This window comes from Gossypium raimondii, chromosome 13 (assembly GCF_025698545.1).
Source record: "Gossypium raimondii isolate GPD5lz chromosome 13, ASM2569854v1, whole genome shotgun sequence".
NCBI lineage: Eukaryota > Viridiplantae > Streptophyta > Magnoliopsida > Malvales > Malvaceae > Gossypium > Gossypium raimondii.
Genome location: NC_068577.1, coordinates 55030506 through 55054506, shown reverse-complemented (window position 1 = coordinate 55054506; position 24001 = coordinate 55030506). Strand labels below are relative to the sequence as shown.

Genomic DNA, 24001 nt, shown 5'->3' with positions numbered 1-24001 from the left:
TATAGCATTTTAAAGTTAAGTGATCAAAATATAAACATACCGATAATTTAGTGATAATAGGTCTAGATTATCCAATTAAAAAAATAAAACAAATACTAAAAGGGGAGGAAGGAATTAAAAAGAAAAGGAAGTAAACTCAAATACGTAATATTTTTTTTAACAATCTCATTATAATTTCTGATCATATCTGATTATTTTGACATATAAAGAGAATAATATTTATAAAACTCGAGTTTAAACTCAAATAACTGTAGCTGAAAACCGTTAACAAAAAAGGGCAATCCACGTAAAGAAGAAAAGTCAAAGTCACAATCAATGTGACACTCTCCCGCGTTTCACACCATCGTTCCCCACGCGCTTCCTTAGCGCCACCCTTATCCCTAACCGCGTAAAGCCATCGATACGTATATAAACAAAAACGAAACCTCCCACCGTTCCCACCTTCATATTTATATATATTTTCAACTCATCTTTGCTTTCACATTTCGTCAATCAAGCCATTTATTATAATATTTTTGTTTGAATGGAAATGGGTTCTTTCACATTCCTTTCTCAACAAGAATTTTCTTATAATAATAGCAGCTTCGATTTCTCTGAGGAAATGGAAAATGGGTTCAATGGGAACAACAAAAAAATGAGTAGAAAAGTTAGTGATGACTCTTTGGTCAATGAAGAAAACAATGGGTTTAAAGACTTATTGAGTTTGTTATTAGACGAGGGAGCAAAGCAAGAGCAAGAACAGCATCAATGGCTGACTGGCTTTGAAACTTTCTTTGAAGCTGAAGCAAAGATTGAAGAAATTAATGGTTTTGAAATGGAAGAAGAGTTGGGTAATTCCAGAAAGAAGCGAGCTCGTAAATCAGGTTCGATCGCCGGTACTTCTTCGACGGTTTCAGCTACTTCCGATAACGCCGGCGGTGGTTCGGGACATCAACGGAGGTTATGGGTGAAATCACGATCTAAAGATTGGTGGGAGAAGTGTAATCATCCGGATTTTCCCGATGAGAAATTCAAACGTGCGTTCCGAATGAGTAAACACACGTTCGATATGGTTTGCGAGGAGCTTGAACCGGCGGTGATGAAAAAAAACACCATGCTCCGTGACGCTATCCCGGTTCGTCAACGCGTTGCGGTTTGTATTTGGCGGTTGGCCACCGGTGAACCGCTTCGAATGGTGTCGAAACAGTTCGGGTTAGGGATCTCAACCTGCCATAAGCTTGTTCTGGAGGTTTGTGCCGCCATTAAAACGGTTCTAATGCCGAAATACATTCAATGGCCCGATGAAAACAAAATAAAACAACTCAAACACGAATTCGAGTCCATCGCCGGAATCCCAAACGTATGCGGTTCAATGTACACAACCCATATTCCGATCATCTCTCCGAAGACCAACGTCGCCGCCTATTTCAACAAGAAACACACCGAAAGATCCCAAAAAACATCGTATTCAATCACTCTCCAAGGCATCATCGATTCAACCGGCGTTTTCACGGACGTTTGCATCGGTTGGCCAGGTTCAATGTCCGATGAACAAGTCCTTTCCAATTCAGCGTTTCATCAAAGAGCCACGATGGGACAATTGAAAGATCTTTGGGTAGTTGGTGGCAAAATGTATCCATTAATGGATTGGGTTTTAGTTCCTTACACACATCAAAATCTAACTTGGGCTCAACACGCTTTCAATGAAAAGATTTATGAGATTGAAAAACTGGGAAAAGAAGCGTTTGGAAGATTGAAAGGGAGATGGGCGATTTTGCAGAAGAGAATGGATATTAAACTTCAAGAATTACCGGCGGTGCTCGGAGCTTGTTGCGTTTTGCATAATATTTGTGAGATGAGGCAGGAAGAAATGGAGGGGGAGTTGAAATTTGAGGTATTTGATGATGAAGTAATAGCTGAGAATAATTTGAGATCCATGGCTACTGCACAAGCTAGGGATAGTATTGCTCATAATTTGTTGCACCATGGTGTTGGTGGTGCTCCTGGTTTTTTATTATAGTATTATTACTGATTTTTTTTTGGGTAAGAAAATAGTGTATTATTCATTTAGATATTTTTTTGATCAATTCTTTTTTGCTATTGCAATAAAAGATCATTTTTAGATTTATTTATTTATTTATTATAATTAGTTTCACATCAGTTCATTAATATTAAATAAAATATATATTATTAAAAATTTATAAACATATTCAAACTGTTTTATCATTTTTTTATCTCCGCTATTCGAATGATTTAATAAAAATTGATTCAATCTTAATAAGATATATCGATCAATTTTAGTTAAATCGATTTAATTGATTAATCCAATTTGAACCCAATAATACATGTGGTATCTAAGTGGGAGGGACTGGTAGAACAAATGGGCTTCGAGTGCATTAAGGTTAAATTTTGTTTATTAGTCATTGTACTAAGTGTAAGGTACATATTTGAGTTATGTATTTTAATTTATATTTTTCAAGTTTTGAAAGTTTAGTCTTAACGAAATGGTATTCGTTAAATTAAGTTATGCTATTTTTAAAATTTTAATGGTAAACATGATTATATATGTTATATTAACTTGTTGTTTTCACGTAATACTCACAAAAAATCATGTTATTTTAGTTAATGGATTTAATGACTACCGTTTTAAGTTAGGACTGAAACTTCAAATTTGAAAAGTATAGGGATTAAAATAATCAAATTACAACTTATGCATATTGCAATACTTATAGCAAAGTTTGATATAACAAAATTAATTCGTTGAACTTGAATATTTAGAGAAAGAAGGGCTAAAGGTGTAAAAGGTAGAAAACAAATTAAATGTTAAAATATGTTCCAAGTCCCTATACCCTTCATATATTTGAAATTTAGTTCTCTAATTTATTTTTAGTAGATTAGTCTGTCTACTTTTGGGATTTAAAAATATAAGTTTTGTCGAAACCATTTTTTTGAAAACAAAAATTTTAGTTATCGACTTTAAAAAACATAAATTGGAGTCGCCACCGATCATTTATTGAGGTGTGATCGGCCCACCTTAAAAATTATTCTGGTCTACGAAATTTGAGAAAACGAGTTCGGGAGTCAGTTACATACGAAGAAGGGTTAGCACCCTCGTAACGCCCAAAAATCGGTACCAAATTGATTATTTAATGTCTTAGCCCAAAAAAGCCCAAAAGAAGAGACCCTTCATCACCCTTTTTAACCCGATTCTGGCGACGAAAGGGGGCTTCCGGCGCCGAGGCCGCGGGATCCTTTAGGTGAGTCCCTCTTCCTTTTTTATTCTATTATTTAGTATGTAAAAGAAAAAATGAAAATAAAATAGAAAAAAAATGAAAAAAGATTCAACACAAGAAAATAAAATCCTCTCAAATATGCTCTGTTTTTGTTTTTTTATTGAATGTTCGTAAAAAAAAGGGGCAAAACAAGGCTGAGATCCAGGCTTTTATAGCCAATTACAATACATTTTTTTTATTTTTTCTACTATTTTTGCCCTGTTTTTGCTTCTGCTTTTCTACTATTTGTGTTGTTGTTGCGTGTTTCATTTTATTTTGCAGGTGGAGCAGTGGTTAAGGCAGATGGCGACAGGACAAGGCGAATGGCGGTGGCAGGTGGTGGCAGAGTACGGCGCACATGGGAGCAACAAGGGATGGCTAGGGTTTGCTATGAATTTTTAGTTTGTGGGCTGTTGCTGTTGGGCTTAGGGTTTTTTTATTTTTACCATTGGGCCTAATTTGGGTAATGGGTTTGATTGTTAATTGATTTGGGTTGTAGTGTTTGGGTTTTGTAATTGGGCTAAATGGACTATTTTTATTTTTTGTATGGTTTGGTTCATTTGTTGCGGGCCCGGGCAAATTTGGGCTTCTACAGCTGCCCCTCTTTGTTCGTTGTCATGTAACGAGAACAGAACAAAGACTAAGAAAGACCAAATTTGCCCGGTCTTGCCGAGTCTTGACTTCTCTTGACGCTTCTCTTCAAGTAGCTTTATCCCAGTCCACTGTGTCTTGTTGCTTCAATCCACTCCACTGCACTTCAAAAAGATCTGACTTGTAGCTTCAATCTCCTTCGCAGCAACTTCAGAGGGACGATGTTTGTGGTTCTAGTCTGCTCCACTGCAATGTCAGGGAGATGTATGTATGTATGTATGTATGTATGTATGTATGTATGTATGTATGTATACGAAATTTATAAAATATAAAATATAAAAAAAATATAAGTAGGTATGTAATAGTATCGTATAAAAATATTATTGATTTTAAAAATGTAGAAGTATATATAAGTAAAATTTTTAAACAATGTATTTATAAAATAAAATCATTTAAAATATATAGACAATATTGAATTAGTATAAAAAACATAAACTAATATATTATGAAATTAGACATGATATATAATAAAAGAATTAAAATAATAATCCATAGTAAGATAAAATAATATGTAAAAAGGGTAAATAAATATACGAACTAATACAATAATAATCATAATAATAATAATAATAATAATAATAATAATAATAATAATAATAATAATAATAATAATAATAATAATAATAATAATAATAATAATCTAAGTTTTGATAGTACATAAAAAGAAAAATAACAATAAATAACAATAATAAGAGCGAAAACAATAATAATAAGACAAGCCAAATAATTAAGAAAAGAAAAACAAAGAGAACAAAGAAATTGAATAAATAAATAGCTAAACTGATTTAGGGACTTAATCGTGATTTAAATCAAAGTTAAATGACAAATTAAAATAAAGTAAACAAATAAAAGACCAAAATGAAAGACGCGACAACTAACGAGGACCAAATGAGAATAAAACCCAAATTCAGACACGTGTCCATCGTTTCAGCGCATCAGTGAGCCAGGGACGAGATAAAAAAACAAACAAAATTTCGGGGCTAAATTGAAAGGAAACAAAAATAAACAAAAATGAGTAGATTTAAAAGAAAATAAACGTGAAAGGACCAGAGTCTCAAATAGACCCCTGGTCCAAAAACATGCGGATCTTGGAGTACCAATGGGTCGGATCTCGGGTCGCTTCAAAACGACGCTTTTTTGGGGCGTTTGGGGCTTGGGTGAAACGACGTCATTTCACCGCTACTATTTAAGTTAAATTTTTTTAAAAAAATTTCATTTCTGCCTCATTCAAGGAAAAAAACTCTTCCCCTCTCTTTTTTTTTTTCTGTGAAGCACACCCTTGCTCTGGCCATGGATCCGGCCATCGTCCACCACACCGGCAGCCGATTGCTGGTGCCGGGGCCGTTGTGTACGGCGGTCGGTGAAACCAAAAAGCACCTTTTTTAAGCGCCTTTTCACGAGGAGTTCCGTTTTGGGGCTAGAAACGTTGAAATCTCGACAAATTGGTACGAAAGTGAGAAAAACCTTTCGGTTCTTTCTCTTTACCGCCACCAAAATAGGTAAAACATCCCCTCTTCGTATTTTTTATATTTTTGTTAAAAATATATGTAAAACATCAAAAATAAATAAATAAATAGAACGAAGAAAATGTAACAAATAGAATACCTTTCAAAAAATTTCTTTCTCTGTTTTTTTAAATTTTTCATCCCCCTTTAAAGATTTTTTGATGGCTTTTTATAGCCAAATAACAGGAAAATAACATTAAAAAAAATATTCTACTTTCCTATTATTTGCTATCATTGTTGCTGATATTTCGTTTTTTGCTGCTTGTTTCTTTTTTTGTGTTGTTTGCAAGTCAATTAGTGAAGACTCCGGCGGTAGCGGCGCAGGTGTGCGTGAGGAGTGCGAGGCGACCATGCAGCGCGCCCTAGGGTTCCTTCTTTTCTGCTCACAAAACTTTGTTGGACTAGGGTTAAGTTTAATTTGGGCTAGGGCTTTGGGCTTACTGATGTAATTTATTAATTGGGTTTGTAAAAGAACTAGACTTTTATTTTGGGTTATTTGTTTATTATGGGCCGGGTAAAAAATTGGGCATTACAGATACCTTCATCAAAACTTGAATTTTTGGAGTTCCAAAATGCTATTTTGGTATCGATTTTGTGGAGTGGCATAGATACCTTTTGTTTAAGTATCGATACTTTGCCCCTGTTTTGAGTAAAAACAAATTTTAAATCATTTCCAAACGCAAACAAACATCCATTAATAACCCCAGATGTTTATTTTAATAATTTTGGGGTTAAATAAGTTAATACATTATGTATGAATGATTGAATTATACAACGTCTAGCCAAAACCGCTTTGACACCAAATGTAATAGTCTTATACCGGACCCATACAGTAGGTCCGGGTATAGGGTTGTTACACTAAACATGAGATTAATATACTTTATGTTTGCCTAAGCTCAGCCCAACTCAAAATATGAACCTAAAATTTTGCTCAAACCTACCCATATTTGCAAAAGACTAACCCAAGCTCATTTTAGGCCTGCCCATATTATTTTTAATTTTTTTAAATATATATTTATATTATTTTAATTTAATATTAAATAATTCTATTTTTTATTTATTGAAATATTTATATAGTCATCTTAATATTATTTTAATATTTACATTAGAGTAGTGTTATATATTTAATATACGTTTATTTTTTTAGTGTAATTACTAATACTTTTATTAAAATAAAAAGAAACCCACCCAATCAATAACTGATGGCAGATAAACTGAGAAAACAACCTAGAAAAAGGCAAAAACAATGGATAGTTTCCAAAGAAAACCAACTATCAACAAAAGTTATTCTTTGGAGAAAAAGAAGAGGCCTTAAAGTACTAAGAATAACAAGCAGCAAAAGACCGTTCAATCCCACCAAAAGACGGCTACCGGAGTAACGTTCGCGTGAGGACCACCTAATCAAGTTTATTTTTTTAATATGTTATAAATTATATAAATTATAAATATAATATAATATAATATATTATAAACTTAAAAATGAATCTAGTCAGGCCGGGCCAAGTTCAGGTCTTAAATGTTTAAATTCGAGCTCGATCCATATTTTTAAACGAGCTTAATTTTTTTTGCTCAAGCTTATTTTTCGGGATTAATACTTCTACCCAAATCCTCTCAAATTTCGAGCAGATTTTTAAACTTGAACGGATAACTCGACCCATAAATAAATCTATTATATAATCCGTATTCATATAATAAAAGCATACGAAGGGCTTTAAACTTAAAATATGCATCAATAATAAGTAGCCAAATTTCTCTTTAATAACATAATAATAACATTCAACACATATCATTATAATTGATAAAGAACATCATCATGTTCATTGCTACACAAACATATATATAATATAGTCTTTGCAAAGCACATGCAAAAACTACATCACCATCATAAGCCCCGAAACCTTTATTCTATAATAATGTCTTTTGGGACGAAACTTAAACATATATAAAAAAAAACATATTAGATGATTAAAAGTGAAAAAGAAAAAGAAATTAAGCTTATAAATTAGCTAATCAAATTAATTGCCCGTAACCCTTATTGTAAGCATAGTTGATAAGGGCGTTAAGCTCGGTTTCATCCTTGACGTTAATGTTATAGGTTTTGCCGACGACACGGAGGGCTTCTTCGGCTTGATGGTACGACATGGCAGAACCTAGATGTAGAAAAGCTTCTTTCAGCCTTTCCTTGTCTAGCAGCCCATTAGCAGCATAGCTCTTGAACACTTCGGACAATTTGTCTTTACGGTCATCCTTTCGTTCCTTTGATTTATGTCCCATGAACCCAACTCTTGAAGCCATTCTTCAATTTGAAATTTTTTTGTTGTAAGCAAATGCCAGCGGAGAAATGGTTTGGCTTGGAGATGTTTTTTTTAAACTCTTTGTTGTGGTTTTTTGTTTTTGCAATTTAGTCTGTTTATATAAGACTAAAAAAAGCTCGAATAAGAATCTATTTTAAAAAAGTGTGTTCTGAGGGGGAAAACTTTTTTCTTGGGGGGGAAGTATTGATGATGGTCGGATTGGGAATAATACTTAAATTTGAGTTTGATCCCTCTAGGTTTTAAAATTTGGGATTTAATCCTTTAGTTATTCCCTCTACTTTTATAACGGGAGTACTTGGTTGAATGATCTCATTTTTACATGGATATTTTTGAATAACTTGATCGTAGGTTTAAATCTTGGAAATAATATTGTTAAGAGAGATAATCATAAACTTCGAACATAAATCGTAAAACAAACATAGAAGATAAAAAGAAAAGAAAAAACCGTTTCAACATTTACCCATCGTTAACACTGAAAAGATTAACCAAAGAATTGACACTATTTAAACCAATTAAGCACATTAACAAAATAGAAGGGCCACAAATTATAATAAAAGGATTAAATCACAAATTGGTGTAAAGTAAAGGGACCAAATCTAGATTTTGACCATTTTGATTGGCATTTTTCATCATCGCACGTCGTAGGATCTGTTCGATGAGAAAGGCAAAGCGTGTAAGGCGTTATCACTCAAATTGATGAAAACGCTTCCTGGCTTGCTTAGCTATGATTATTCCAAGAGGATTACTAAGAATAAGAAAATCAATGTTTATTTCTGATTTTTCTTTCGTTTACTTTCGGATATAAACCACATAGAACCGAATAAAAATTATGCTTTAATGATAGTAACTTCCTCTATCTCTTGCCCACTTGTTCATCTCCTCCACAATATTCTTTTTCGGTCCCTAATTTTAATCTACTTGCTTTGTGCAATTATTTTTTAAAATAACAGTCTTCAAATTTCAGCAAGGGTGAATATAAAAAAGGTGGGTAGGGCCCCCAAAAATGAAGATTTGTAATTTTGCCAATTATAAATTTATGTGACAAAATTGTATTTTGGTTTAGATTTGTTCATGGGCCGGGCCCTAACAAAATTCTAGGCTTGTTTCATAGGCTCAAGCTTGATCTGAAAAATGAGTCTAAATTTTTTACCAAGCCCAACCCGGATTATAGATGCTAAACCTGAGCTCAGCCCGTATAAAAAAATATTTTATTTTTTATATAAAAAATTAAAAAATTAATACATCAAAAATACTAAAAACATTAAAATAAATATTTCCGAACAAATTGAAAATAAATTTAAATTTTTTTATATTTAATTAACTAGGTGTAACTTAACAATTAAATGCCTCTAAAATAGTAGCAAAATTAACAATAAAATAAAAGTTATACAATATCCAAACAATAACAACAAAAATAGTAGCAATTTAATAGTGAAACGGCAGCAAAATAGTGGGAAAACGAATTTATTTTTTTGCAAATTTAGGTCGGGCCAGGCCCAGTCCAAAAAACTCTTACCTGAGGCCTAACCCATTTTCTAAACAGGCCTTATTTTTCTAATCTAGTCCTTTACTTATATAGTTCATTTTAGGCCCGTCCATATTATTTTTTATTTTAAAAAAACATTTATATTATATTATTTTAATATTTAATAATTTGATACATTTTTATTTATTGAAATTTCCTATATAGTATTGTGGTAATTACTCACATTATTATTTAATCATGTAATCGGAGTTTAATTCTTGCATATAAAACTGAAATACATTTTATAATTAATTGTTTAATTTTTCGAAACATAGGTGAATACTTTTGTTTCGAAAAAAAAGAAAGTTAACATTTTGTTCGTGAAATTTAACCACTATGTTCTGACTCACGTAGAATCAATAATAATAGTTGCGCGTAAGATATGCTATATAAAGTTTCAATTGATGGAATCTTCTTCTTTTTTGCTTTCCAATTTTTATTTTGCCCTTCATTTTTGGCTGCTTTGTTTCGATATTCCATTTATATGATGATTGACTTTTTTATTTTAAGGTTTATACACACGTAATCCCTCCCAATTGTTAAACAGGAGGATAAATACGTTTTAACGAATTCGAACTTATATCTTATTGAATTAATAATAATATCAATACCAACCGAACTAAAATACTTAATTGACAATCCTTATTATGAGAAGATTGAAAAACTGGGCTCAACATGCTTTCAATGAAAAGATTTATGAGATTGAAAAACTGGGAAAAGAAGCGTTTGGAAGATTGAAAGGGAGATGGGCGATTTTGCAGAAGAGAATGGATATTAAACTTCAAGAATTACCGGCGGTGCTCGGAGCTTCTTGCGTTTTGCATAATATTTGTGAGATGAGGCAGGAAGAAATGGAGGGGGAGTTGAAATTTGAGGTATTTGAGATCCATGGCTACTGCACAAGCTAGGGATAGTATTGCTCATAATTTGTTGCACCATGGTGTTGGTGGTGCTCCTGGTTTTTTATTATAGTATTATTACTGATTTTTTTTTGGGTAAGAAAATAGTGTATTATTCATTTAGATATTTTGTTGATCAATTATTTTTCGCTATTGCAATAAAAGATCATTTTTAGATTTATTTATTTATTTATCTATTTATTATAATTAGTTTCACATCAGTTCATGAATATTAAATAAAAATATATTATTAAAATTTATAAACATATTCAAACTGTTTAATCATTTTTTTATCTCCGCTATTCGAATGATTTAATAAAAATTGATTCAATCTTAATAAGATATATCGATCAATTTTTAGTTAAATCGGTTTAATTGATTAATCCAATTTGAACCCAATAATACATGTGGTATCTAAGTGGGAGGACTGGTAGAACAAATGGGCTTGAGTGGATTAAGGTTAAATTTTTTTGTTAGTCATTGTACTAAGTGTAAGGTACATATTTGAGTTATGTATTTTAATTTGTATTTTTCAAGTTTTGAAAGTTTAGTCTTAACGAAATGGTATTCGTTAAATTAAGTTATGCTATTTTTAAAATTTTAATGGTAAACATGATTATATATGTTATATTAACTTGTTATTTTTACGTAATACTCACAAAAATCATGTTATTTTAGTTAATGGATTTAATGACTACCGTTTTGAGTTAGGATTGAAACTTCAAATTTGAAAAAGTATAGGGATTAAAATAATCAAATTACAACTTATGCATATTGCAATACTAATAGCAAAGTTTGATATAACAAAATTAATTCATTGAACTTGAATATTTAGAGAAAGAAGGGCTAAAGGTAGAAAACAAATTAAATGTTAAAATATGTTCCAAGTCCCTATACCCTTCATATATTTGAAATTTAGTTCTCTAATTTATTTTAGTAGATTAGTCTGTCTACTTTTGGGATTTAAAATATAAGTTTAATTGTTAACATCGTTAAAATTATCCTATTAAATTTAAGTTTATTACAATTTTTTTGTGTGTTACATGACTACCAAGTGAACTTTATTTTTTTATTTCAAAATATCACACTAGTGACTTCAATGAATAATTTTAACGATGTTAAAATTGAATTTGAATTTTTAAATTTGAAAAGAAAAGAGACTAAATTTCAAATATACAAATAATATAATATTATAGATAAGTTGGTCATGAACTCAACCGACCTATAAATCTCTTGGTCTCGTAAGTATAGATTATCATATCAGGTTAGCAAATAAATGTGGCGTACAAGTGATAGATATTTTATTCATGTGGTCCTCATTATGTATGTTCTCAATATTGATGGCTGGTTAAGTCTTGACATCTTTAGTTTGCAAGGTGATTCGTGGTTTGTAGTACTATCTTACAAGATTAATAAGACATAAAGTAAACTCGCGAAACGCAATGATAATGAACATAAACATGCATACAACTCACAATATTTTAATTTAAGCAAATTATATAATTGACCTTTAACATCATATGCAATGGCAAAGACAAGGGAGCTGACAGGGGCCTCAACCCTTAAAATGGATTTTTTTTTTATTTAGGCTCATTTATAATTTATAAAATTTTAATTAGGAATAATAAAATTGCACTTTGACCCCCTAAAAACAATAAAAAAAATATAAAGATATAAGCTATTAAAATGGTGAAATTGCATTTTTACTATTGTAAAAATATACAATTTAATTCTGCCCCAATTTTTTTTAGCTTCGCTCTTGATCGTATAAGTAAATATATTAGCATAGGAACATATATATATATATGGTAGAAATTCTCATGGGCCAGGCCGAATCGGATTCTGGTCGGTCCTAAATGTAACGACCATATTTTGACTTGGAGTTAGGTACAGTGATGGATTGGGCCAGTAAATAATGGAGAATTTTTGAAACAGACTAAATAGGGATTTTTAGTATTAAAGTAGGAAGTATTTAGACTCGATAGGAGATTAAAAAATATTTCCGAGATAGAAAAGATTTAAATAGAAGCTTAGACTAAATTGAAAGAGTATAAAAATTGTTGTGGTAGAAGTAGGAATTTAGAAAGTTAGGAGATACATAGTGGTAGTAGAAAGAAAGGAAAGATTAAGAAGAAATTTAACCAAGGTGAAGTATGAGGCATCCTAGGAATTATAAAAGATGAGTTGGGATAAAATAGTAAACAACCAAGTAGATATTTTAAGGTGTAATGATATGGGTAAAGTGTAAATATGGATGGCTTGAGGACTTATTAACAAATTGACCATTTAATAAAAAAGTGAGTTATTTTTAGAGGAAATGTGTAGAAAAGTGGAGAAAATATGAAAGATCTCATCATTTTCCAAACACCAAATCATCAATCACCACCCCGCAAACCCATCAAACTTTTCTTTTATTTCCTTTCATGTCCTTCCTCCATTGTTGAACCATCCAAGCTTCAAACATTTCTTTCGTAAAAGCTAAAAAGAAGAATAGTGAGTAACTTTATTTCATGAGGAAACTTCCATAGATGGGTTAAAAGAGAGAAAGACAAGAGTTAGGGTTTTGGGTTTTCAAAGAGTTAAGGTAAGAATGATGGAAACTCTTATAACATACATGTTTATTTTTATAATCTAACATGGAAAAGTTATTTGATTTTAGTTTGAACTTATAAATGTTTTATGTTGTTATGAAATTGAAGAAAAAACAGAAGAAGTTTGAGGACAAAAGTGAAAGGAAAGGAAAAGAAGTGGCCAAGGAGTAGAAGAGAAGAAAAACTCATCATCCAAATTTTGGTTGTAAGTACCTCAAGTAGTAATTTTGTTTAAGTTATGTTAATTAAGTAGTTTAATTACTAAATTAATGATATCATAATAAGTATTTAGTATGGGTAAATAATGTAAATGTTATGAATTTTGACTTTGGTGTACCATTATATGGCGTATTACGGTGATAATGAAAAGGATTAAATTGAAAGAAATTAAAATATGTTATGATATTATGAAATGTGGAAAGTGAGTTTAAATGAAGTGATGTAAAAATTATAGTGTTGTATGTGGTAAAAGTGAAGAGAATTTACAAGTTTTAGTGTAATTATTGTGATAAGGACTAAATCGTGAAAAATACAAAGTTGTATTATTTTCTATCAAGTGAATGAATGAAAATATTTAATAATAAGAAAAGCTTTTGTAGACGAGTCCCAAACTATTGGGATATTGATGGCATGTCATTAAGGAAAATTAGTGCGCTTATCGTATTATTTTGCACTTTGGTGCTTATCGTTGTAAAAATTTGCACTTTGGTGCTTATCGTTATTATTTTGCACTTCGGTGGTTATTGTTATTTGCACTTTGTGTTTAGTGATATATGATATGCATTAACAATGCATTATCGATTTATTTCCGTATATCCTAAATGTACAGCTAGTCTACATTGGGCTATAGTGTCGTAAATCAACTATTATCAATTAATGGGTTACGGTAAGTAATGATAAGCACGATTTTAGAAAAATGTTGAACTCTAGGGGCTAATTTGATATGATTTATGTAACACCCCAAACCTAAATCCGTCACCAAAATAGGGTTACAGAGCATTACCAAAATTTACAAATTAATTTTCAGACATTTCATTTCATCTAGCATTCATATTTGAAACCAACAAAAATCAAAACATTAATGAGCCAACATTGGCTAAATTAACTTATACATGCCATTATAACTAGAATCAAATCATCCAAAATTACCGATAAAACCAATGGATAGTGTGATATATCTCCGACAAGTTTCCAACCCAATCGAGCTTCAGATAATCTGTAAGGTAAATAAAAAAACAAATACGTAAGCAATGAATGCTTAGAAAGCTCGTGTAGTTTTTAATCGTATTAGTTCTTTTAAAATATGAAATCTATACATATCGAGGATAACCCAATATTATACCACAATACCCATGAAGCTATATTCATCAACTAACAAGGTGAATAAATCCACAGTATCACTTAAACATATTATCCCAAGCTTAGTTAGATGAGAAAGGCAAAGCGTGTAAGGCGTTATCACTCAAATTGATGAAAACGCTTCCTGGCTTGCTTAGCTATGATTATTCCAAGAGGATTACTAAGAATAAGAAAATCAATGTTTATTTCTGATTTTTCTTTCGTTTACTTTCGGATATAAACCACATAGAACCGAATAAAAATTATGCTTTAATGATAGTAACTTCCTCTATCTCTTGCCCACTTGTTCATCTCCTCCACAATATTCTTTTTCGGTCCCTAATTTTAATCTACTTGCTTTGTGCAATTATTTTTTAAAATAACAGTCTTCAAATTTCAGCAAGGGTGAATATAAAAAAGGTGGGTAGGGCCCCCAAAAATGAAGATTTGTAATTTTGCCAATTATAAATTTATGTGACAAAATTGCATTTTGGTTTAGATTTGTTCATGGGCCGGGCCCTAACAAAATTCTAGGCTTGTTTCATAGGCTCAAGCTTGATCTGAAAAATGAGTCTAAATTTTTTACCAAGCCCAACCCGGATTATAGATGCTAAACCTGAGCTCAGCCCGTATAAAAATATTTTATTTTATTTTTTATATAAAAAAATTAAAAAATATAATACATCAAAAATACTAAAAATATTAAAATAAATATTTTCGAACAAATTAAAAATAAATTTAAAAAAGTTTTTTATATTTAATTAACTAGGTGTAACTTAATAATCAAATACCTCTAAAATAGTAGCAAAATTAACAATAAAATAAGAGTTATACAATATCCAAACAATAACAACAAAAATAGTAGCAATTTAATAGTGAAAACGGCTTTTTTTGTTGTTGCAAATTTAGGTCGAGCCAGGCCCAGTCCAAAAAACTCTTACTCGAGGCCTTATTTTTCTAATCTAGCCCTTTGCTTATATAGTCCATTTTAGGCCCATCCATATTATTTTTTATTTTAAAAAAATATTTATATTATATTATTTTAATATTTAATAATTTTATACATTTTTTATTTATTAAAATTTCTTATATAGTCCTCTTAACATTATTTTAATGTTTACATTAAAGTATTATTATATATTTAATATAGGTTTTTTTTAAATGTGTTGTAAATTACATAATATATAAAAAAAATAACATAATTAAAGTATTACAAACTTAAAAACGGGTAGGGCTCGGGCCTTAAATGTTCGAGCCTGACCCATATTTTATACGGACCTAATTTTCTTGTCCATGCCCATTTTTTGGGCTTAATATTTTTATCCAAACCCTTCCAAATTTCAGGCAAACCTTCGGATCTGGACGAATAGTTCGACCCACGAGCAGATCTGTTAAAAAAATCCACATTGCCCAGCACCATTCCGCTCCGCATTCATTTTTCAAAAAAGAAAAAAGTCTACTCTATTCAGAGCGGAACGGTTCAAACTTCCTTGGACTTAGGCTTTGCCATTCTTGTGTCTAATCAATGACAACATTTGTGTATAAGAGATGATGTTTACAAATCATAAAAAGTATTGTGATAATTACTCACATTATTATTTAATCATGTAATCAGAGTTTAATTCCTGCATATAAAACTGAAACACATTTTATAATTAATCGTTTAATTTTTCGAAACATAGGTGAATATTTTTATTTCAAAAAAAAAAAAAAGAAGTTAGCATTTTGTTCGTGAAATTTAACCATGATGTTCTAACAATAGTTGCGTGTAAGATATGCTATATAAAGTTTAAATTGATGGAATCTTCTTCTTTTTTGCTTTCCAATTTTGATTTTGGCTGCTGTGTTTCGATATTCCATTTATATGATGATTGACTTTTTTTTTTAAGGTTTATATACTCGTAATCCCTCCCAACCGTTAAGCAGAAGGATAAATACGTTTTAACAAATCCGAATTTATATCTTATTGAATTAATAATAATATCAATACCAACCGAACTAAAAGACTTAATTGACAATCCTTTCCTATTTCAATTGTTGGCTTTATATAATTTGCTACAAAATAGACCTTATTCATCATTACAAAATGGTTTGATGGTCCCTTATTAAAATTTTATTTCATAACATACATACATGATACGGTATTATTGTACAACACTTACGGATTACAACATGGATAGAAAAATTATGTAATAAATATATTTATTAAAAATTTGTTAAATGAATGTTTATATAAAATTAATTAAAATAGTAAATTTAAATATTTATAATTTATTGTATTGTGGTTTAAGAGATTTTATTGATTTTATAAAAGAATATTTTAATAAGCTTTTTCGTAAAAGATTTTACAAGCAAACAAATGGAACTTAAAATTCTTTTATAACAAATGTTTAGAGGCATTATACATGTAAAATTCTCTTCTCCTTCTTCTTTTTTTATTATAAAAGAATCTTAAAATGTATTAAAACAGTTGTTGCAATAATAATAATACCAAATGAATTAATTCTTAATCAATGCTTTTAATACATTTCTTAATAACATGTTTTTTAAAATATATTTATCGTATTTCCCGTGTCAATAAATATATTTTATTTGAATTTTTCTTCAATGTATTTGCATCAGATAAGTTCTCACTAGAAGGGTTCATGGGCTGAGCCGAGTTTGGGCTAGGCTCATATAAGATATCTAGATCAATTTTTTAAGTTCTGGCTCGGTTTAGCCTAAAAATAGATTTGTTGTTTGCCCAAGCCCAACCCAATTTAAGAAAGTAAGCATGGGCCCGGCATGCCTATATTTGTTTTTTAAATTAGTTTTAATTTAAAAATAATTTTGTTATATATAATACACTAAATCCACTAAAAACGCTAAAATAATAATTTTTAACACATTAAAAAGTATTTATATTAAAAAAAACTACCATAAATATAATAAATATTTTATTGTATTTAATATAAATTTTAAATTTTTTTATTTTGAATTGGGTTATTTAGTTAGTTAAGTTTTTTTTAGATTTTCGGTAATGAGTTTAATTATTTTTGGATTAGTGATTTAATATAAATATAAATATATAATTATTATTTAACATATATATTTAATATAATATTTTTTATAACATAATAGATTTGGGTCGGGCCAGGCTTGGGTAAAAACTTACCCAATGCCCAATCCATATAGAAAACATGTCTTAAATTTTACTCAAGCCCATTTTTCTAATATCGTATTTTTATCTAAATTCTCTCATCTTTCGAGCGAGCCTTCGGACCTGAACAGATAACTTGACCCATTAATAGATTTAATTTTCACTTCAAAAATCAAATAAAAAAAACAATATATATATATATTCTTAATTGTATTAAATATATAAATATAAATCCCAGCGTGGAGCACGAGTATCACACTCGTATATATAAAATCAGTATAAGCATATTTAAATTGAGGAACTGTTTGAACCGTGGATTAAAATGCTCTTATTCAAAGCAAATCCTTTTATTTTTCAAAGACGGAAAGTTGTTTTTCTAATCAAAACTGCTCGCGTTTTAAATAAATCATAGCAATGGCTTATCTTCTTTTTTTCCCTTTAAATATAGGGATAAGAAATGGTCTGTCAGGTTTCCTTCAAAGTTTTCGCCCACGATCCGATTTAAATCAAGACTAATTATTTTATTTTGTTTTTGAAAAACATTAGTTAAATATATATTAACTAAATCAATATTCAATATTTCGGATACAATTTAAAATAAACAAAGTATATCAACAAAAGTGTATAAATAAAATGAATTTAGATAACAAATAATATCAGAACCAACATAAAATATATTTAAATATTAAATATAAATATAGTTGGAGAAATTATTTTATGGATCTTTCCCACCACATCGTCCATGCTCTATTTTCAATTATTTAATGATATTTCAGTAATTTTTTCTATGTCACTGGCACATATATTTTGATAATTTACACTGAATCCCGAAACCAGGACCTTGAATCCTGACCATAATATTAAATCTTAAATCTCAAATCCTAAACTTGAACTTTTGTTTGAAGTCGTGTTACCCAAATTCCTGTTAAAAATAAAATACAAGTGACAAGATAGAGGGATCTACGAGAGCGAAGGCCGGTTAGAATAAGGTGTTTTAACCTTATTGCATTACTTCTATTTAACTTTGATTAGAATATAGTTTTACAAACCTATAAATAGATGTAGTCTATACTCCTCTTGTATCATTCAAATTCGACATGGTGAATTTTCTTCTCCTTTACCTGTAGTTTTTTCCCGAAAGGGTTATCACATAAAATTGTGTTTCTATTTTCTCTCTTTCTTTGCGATTCCTTGTCATTATTGACATTCAATTTTTACAACTTTGAATCTTGAATCTTGAAACTAGGGTTCAGGGTTCGGGTTTAAAAAATACTAAAATTATTTGTTAGTGATATGAAAAAATTGTTGAAATTTCATTAAATAATTAGAAATGGACCATAAATGATGTGATAGGAAGGATCCATAAAATAATTTCTCTTAAGGTTACTGACACATAATTTTGATAATTTACCCTAAACTCTGAAACCAAAACCTTATTGACCCTAAATTCTAAACTCTGAACCCAAACTCGAATCCCAAATTCTGAACTTAAACCTTGAACCTAGGGTTTGGGGTTCAACTGAGATTCGAGGATAAAAAAGTATCAACATTATTTGTTAATAACATGAAAAAATTATTGAAATGTCATTAAATAATTAAAAATGGATCATGGATGATGTGGTGTGAAGAATCATAAAATAATTTCTCATATAATTGATTCAATTAAATTTTCACTCAATTTTTCATTATTATTATTATTATTATTATTTTCGAAACTGTTTTAACTTAAAATATATAATTTAAATTTTTCTCCATAGTTTCAATAAAATGAATCATCACAAGTATTAAATTAAAAATAATTTAATTAAGATGAATAAATATGGTGGACTCTAGAATGTGGTTTAAATTGATAAAATATAGGTATAATAAGTAGAGTTTATTTTTAGTAGATTTTCATATTTTGATAATAATGTTGACCTTGAATTCAACTTCTACGTTAAACATTAGGGTTCTCATTTTTTAAAAGACAGCGCCTCCATTTTGGTAGGCAGCCGCCCAGTCTAGAAATCCATAGTCCATACCGTTTGGGCGGTTACTTTTGCCTACCAATACTTAAACAATAGCGCTGGTTTTTTTTTTTTTGCCTTGTGTTATTTAGCTTTGTTTAAAAATAAATAACGTGGAATCAAAGGAAAAAATATATATTTCTATTTTAATATAATCAAAATATTAATTTAATTACTGAAATTATTTTAAACCTAAATTGATTTCAAAATAATAAAATAAATTTTAAAACTGTTTAATATTTTTAATTTTATTAAATAACTAACCACTAAAAATAGTTTGCATAAATTCAAAAGAAAATTATTTCATACTTTTTAATGAAAACCTTTGAGACATAATTTGATAATTAGCAATGTAGCTAATAATTTTTATCATTTTTTGTCACTTTGGTCTTCAATTTTTTTCTTTTTTGGATTATGTTATTTTTAATATTTAAAATTTAATCAAATTAATTCTTTTAGATGAGGATGTTGTTTGACTGTTAAATTTCAACGTCACTAATATAGTAGTCCAAATGTACTTCATAGAAATTTTAAAAAAATTTAAAAAATTCAACAAAATTTTAGAAAAACAAAATTTTAAAATTCTCACATTTTTTAAGTATCCGCAGTCATAACTTTTGTGATCAAAATAATTTCTGTCGTGTGTGAATGTAGAAGGATGATTTGGTCATTTTCTAATGTACTTTGTCGGGTTCTTACAAGTTTTGGTTCATAACATTACCTTTTCCCAACATGTGCGGAACCTCTCTAATATTCTCTGTTGCCTGGGGCTCTTCTTTAACAAAATCCCATAAGACTTATTCAATCAGATGCAACTCAATCCACGCAGCTGTTACCACGTGTCATACTTTCGTTGGCTTTCTCCCACCCTGAAGTTGGGACCCACCGAAATCATCAACCATTCAACGTTATGTAATTAGATCGGGCGGCTGATAGTAAGCCATTCGTACCGTAAAATAATCTCAGTAATTCACGCAACAAATCTCATCCCCAAAAATCAAAATAATAGCTAAAATATGTAGGCGCCAGCGAATGGTGAGCGGATATCTTAGTGTAATGTTTCCCAATCCCGAAGCAGTTTTTATTTTCATTGGTGGGAAAGTGTTTTTTAACTTTTGCCTCTATGTTTTTACAAAATACCCTTTCCATTTTAGAACATATTATATATATGTGAAGGCATTAAAAACGAGTTTTTTACAAAAATAATATAAAAAAATAAAAAATTACCAAAATGTTATACATTTTTTTTATTTACCAAAATATATATAATTTTTTTATTTACCAAAATATATCAAAAAAAACAAAAAAAAAAACCTGGACTGATTTGACAGTTCCCTGGGTCAAGGGAACACTGTTGGCGGCACCAAACAAGGGAACCTTGTTGGCGGCACCAAACAAGGGAACCTTGTTGGCGGCACCAAACAAGGGAACCTTGTTGGCGGCACCAAACAAGGATTCCTTGTTGGCGGCACCAAACAAGGGTTCTCTGTTGGCGGCACCACTCGTGTTATAAACACGAACTCTGTCCAGCTGAAACAAGAAAAATCAGAAGAAAAAGAAAAGAAAGAAGAGGTGTCATGGAAAAAAAGAAAAGAGAGAAAGAGAAGAAAAAATCAGTATTTTTTAAAAATAATTGATTATGTTATTGTTATTGTTTTGTATAATTTATTTATTTTTGTTTTAGTTTAGTTATTAAGATTAAAATCAATAAAACTCAAATTAATAGTTTTAGTTAGGGTTTTATTATCAAAATATTACAAAAAAATAAAAATTTTATAGTATTATTATTATTATTATTATTATTATTATTATTATTATTATTAAGATGTTAGTTAGTATTATTGTTAGTAAAAATTAGTATTATTTTTGTAGTTAGTTATTAATAATTTTAGTTAGTATTATTTTGTATATAAAATTATTAATATTATTATTGTGTTAGTTATTAGGATTAGTGGTTAAATGGCTTTCATGTACAAAATTGAATATTGAAACATTAGTTTTTTATTTAAGTTATTTATTATCCATGCAAGATGTTTTACGAGATTTTGTTTATTTTTTGACAGATTAAATATTGAAGATGGATGCTAAGTTTTTTGTATGCGTTTATTTCGACGGAGTCATCTTAACAACAAGCATTAATATAATGCAACTTTAAAATAATTAAATTGGTAAAAAGAAATTGAACAATAACCACAATAACTGAAAGTAGAATAATTAAATTAGAATAATTAAATTGATACAAAAAAGTACAAACGTGTTAATGTACAAACATGTGCCATACACCCCTAAAATTGATGGTTCGATGGTGTAGTCCTAGGGGTATACCTATTCGGAGGTCGACGGTCACGTTTTGGGTGCCTGCAACGACCGACATTATCATTTGGCGCAGGTGGTGGTGTAGTAAAAACAGGTCCCTCGTTCGGCAGCGACGAACTTGATGCACCTGAGGGAGTCCCATAATGCTTTGCGGATATGGGCGGGCGAGTAGGATCCGAATAGTTCAAAGTCGTATGCATATTCGCCCCGAAGCTCGGCAAATTGTCGATGCTCGCAATTCGGATGATAGCTATCTGAACCGAACAAACCCAGTTGTTCGGATCTGGGGGGCTCTGCTCGCTCGGTGGTTCCGGAGAATAATATGCCATGGGATCGCATCACGCTCGGCATTGTGGGCGATCCCCATGTCGCCGCATGTGCGGGGATTACAACCGACCGCCTCCGTGATAAATATGGCTTCCCGCAACTAATGTACCATTGCATATACTCTTCTGATGGTTGCGAGTCGGTAGCCATAACCATCTGAGGTCTTCGATGAAATCTATCATTCCACAGCGCCACAAATTTCCGGTGCTTAATTCCCCAATCTATTACCGATTTTCCTCTCTTATTCTTGTCGTGCACTTCTCCCACCTCACACGGCGGATCCGGGATAGGTTGGATTACACCAAACTGCCGTAGCACTCGATCCCCGTTATACCACTCGACCATGTTAAAATTTATAATTGGTGCGTTAGTGCACCATATGTACGAATGCACGTACGCAGACGAGGGTACCACGGCGGTAATTTCTGGCGTTCGGTACGGCGTCCATATAAACTGCATGATTAATAACATGGTTATAATTACCCATAACGTGTGCGTAAGATATAGAAAGTAAGATGTCATGAATATGACTATAGCATGAATATTAGAATAGCATCTTACCCCATTCCGGGTATACTGTTCAATCATGAGGCGGTATAGCGGGACATTGTACGACTACCCGATACCCGGACGACCACTCCACCTACAAAAAACAAATATAGTGTTTAGAGTTGGTTGGTAACATTAGTCAATATATTATGACTACAAATAACGAGAAGTTATATTTTATCACCTGCTCAGCAGTGGATAAACATACGATTGGTGTCTAACCGATGCCAAAAATGGCATCCGATACAGCGCCTAGGACTGCAGCAGTGAGAGGCATCCGCCAATGTAGCGAACTTTCGGATCTGTCGCCCGACAAAGCTCTCGATACAAGACTGCTAGCACAGCTGAGCCCCAGCTATAGGAGCTAACACTGGACAAGTCAGCTAACAGGGGCAAGTACATCAAATGCACCTTGTCGTTGCTTGCATCAGGTATCAGTTCTCCCCCTATGATATGCATGATGTACGCTCGAGCAGCGCACATCAACTCGCCTTCAGTGGCTGTCGCTGATAATTGTCCATACTTGGCTTTCAGCCATGTAAATGATAGGCCCGAAAAATATGACTCACCGTCCCCTGGTGAGTCTCCTAGAAGCTGATAGCAAAGTGCATCCGGATCGGTAAATGTAGATATTCCCGTTACGGGACTCCCGTCAATTGGGAGCCCAAGCTGCAACGCTACATCTTCCAAGGTCACCGTGCACTCCCCGCACGGAAAATGAAAAGTGTGGGTCTCCGGGCGCCACCGCTCCACTAGCGCAAATATTAAATGAAAGCGCAATACGGTGTACTGGATCTGTGCTACGGACCCAAATCCGGCTAGCTCTAAGTATGGCATCAACCGTGCATCCGGAGTATTCTTCAAAACACTCACACGGCCCCTTAAAACTCGGTACGAGTCCTGATAGTGTTAAATTACAGAAAAATTTTTACGATAACATTATTTCTTTGTACGTCTATCCTTTTTAAATAAATAGAACCCGTGATTAATAAATAATAACTCATACCGCGTTATTAACCGCATCAGATATGTGGCTTTTTTTGCTAATCAATGAAGCCATTGCGATGCCTGCAAGTTGAAAAAAAAAGTTAGTAAAAAACTCTTACTTCGACCATTTGTTCGTATTTTTTCTCCGCATTTTATTACTTTAAAAAATATCTTCATTTCTAATTTTATAATTTTACATAATGTTTTAAATTTATTAATTTAGTGTGTTTTTAAAATTAATTTACTGTAAAAAAACCATATCCCTGCCATTTACTCGGGGTTTTTTACAAAAATATTATAAAAAAAAAATTTACCAAAATATTACAACTTTTTTTTATTTACCAAAATATTACAACTTTTTTTAGTGTATTTAGTGTAAAATTAATTTATAAATTTAGTGTTTTTTCCTTTTTTATTCTTTTTTGTTTTTACTTTTTTATTATATTTTGGTAAATAATAAAATTATATATATTTTGGTCAATAAAAAAGTTATAATATTTTGGTAATTTTTATTTTTTTATATTATTTTTTTATAAAACCCATAATAAAACATTACAAAATAATAAAATATTTAAAAATACCAAAATATTATATATATTTTT

General features: G+C 30.8%; 2 protein-coding genes and 1 long non-coding RNA gene across 3 annotated transcripts; 2 read left to right on the top strand and 1 right to left on the bottom strand.

The window, feature by feature from the left end:
• Positions 1-454: 454 nt before the first annotated feature.
• LOC105783345 (protein ALP1-like) lies at positions 455-2107 on the top strand. Its single transcript, XM_012608751.2, has one exon. It carries the CDS (start codon positions 524-526, stop codon positions 1997-1999), a length of 1476 nt encoding a protein of 491 aa, XP_012464205.1. The 5' UTR covers positions 455-523; the 3' UTR covers positions 2000-2107.
• Positions 2108-12487: 10380 nt separating this feature from the next.
• On the top strand, positions 12488-13132 carry LOC128036083 (uncharacterized). The gene is made up of 2 exons (XR_008192946.1): positions 12488-12730; positions 12846-13132. It is a non-coding gene; the product is annotated as an uncharacterized LOC128036083 (long non-coding RNA).
• A 9532-nt stretch (positions 13133-22664) lies between these two features.
• LOC105781720 (protein MAINTENANCE OF MERISTEMS-like) lies at positions 22665-23669 on the bottom strand. The gene is made up of 3 exons (XM_012606231.2): positions 23645-23669; positions 23419-23480; positions 22665-23312 (listed from the first exon to the last, which is right to left on the bottom strand). Exons 1-3 carry the CDS (start codon positions 23667-23669, stop codon positions 22665-22667), a joined length of 735 nt encoding a protein of 244 aa, XP_012461685.2.
• Positions 23670-24001: the final 332 nt, after the last annotated feature.

Coding starts and splice junctions, on each gene's coding strand:
- LOC105783345 (XM_012608751.2), top strand. CDS start 524: ATGGAAATGGGTTCTTTCACATTCCTTTCTCAACAAGAATTTTCTTAT.
- LOC105781720 (XM_012606231.2), bottom strand. CDS start 23,669: ATGGCAGGGATATGGTTTTTTTACA. Junction 23,481..23,644: donor AGGGATATGGTTTTTTTACA/GTAAATTAATTT, acceptor TTCAACTTGCAG/GCATCGCAATGGCTTCATTG. Junction 23,313..23,418: donor CTGATGCGGTTAATAACGCG/GTATGAGTTATT, acceptor TAACACTATCAG/GACTCGTACCGAGTTTTAAG.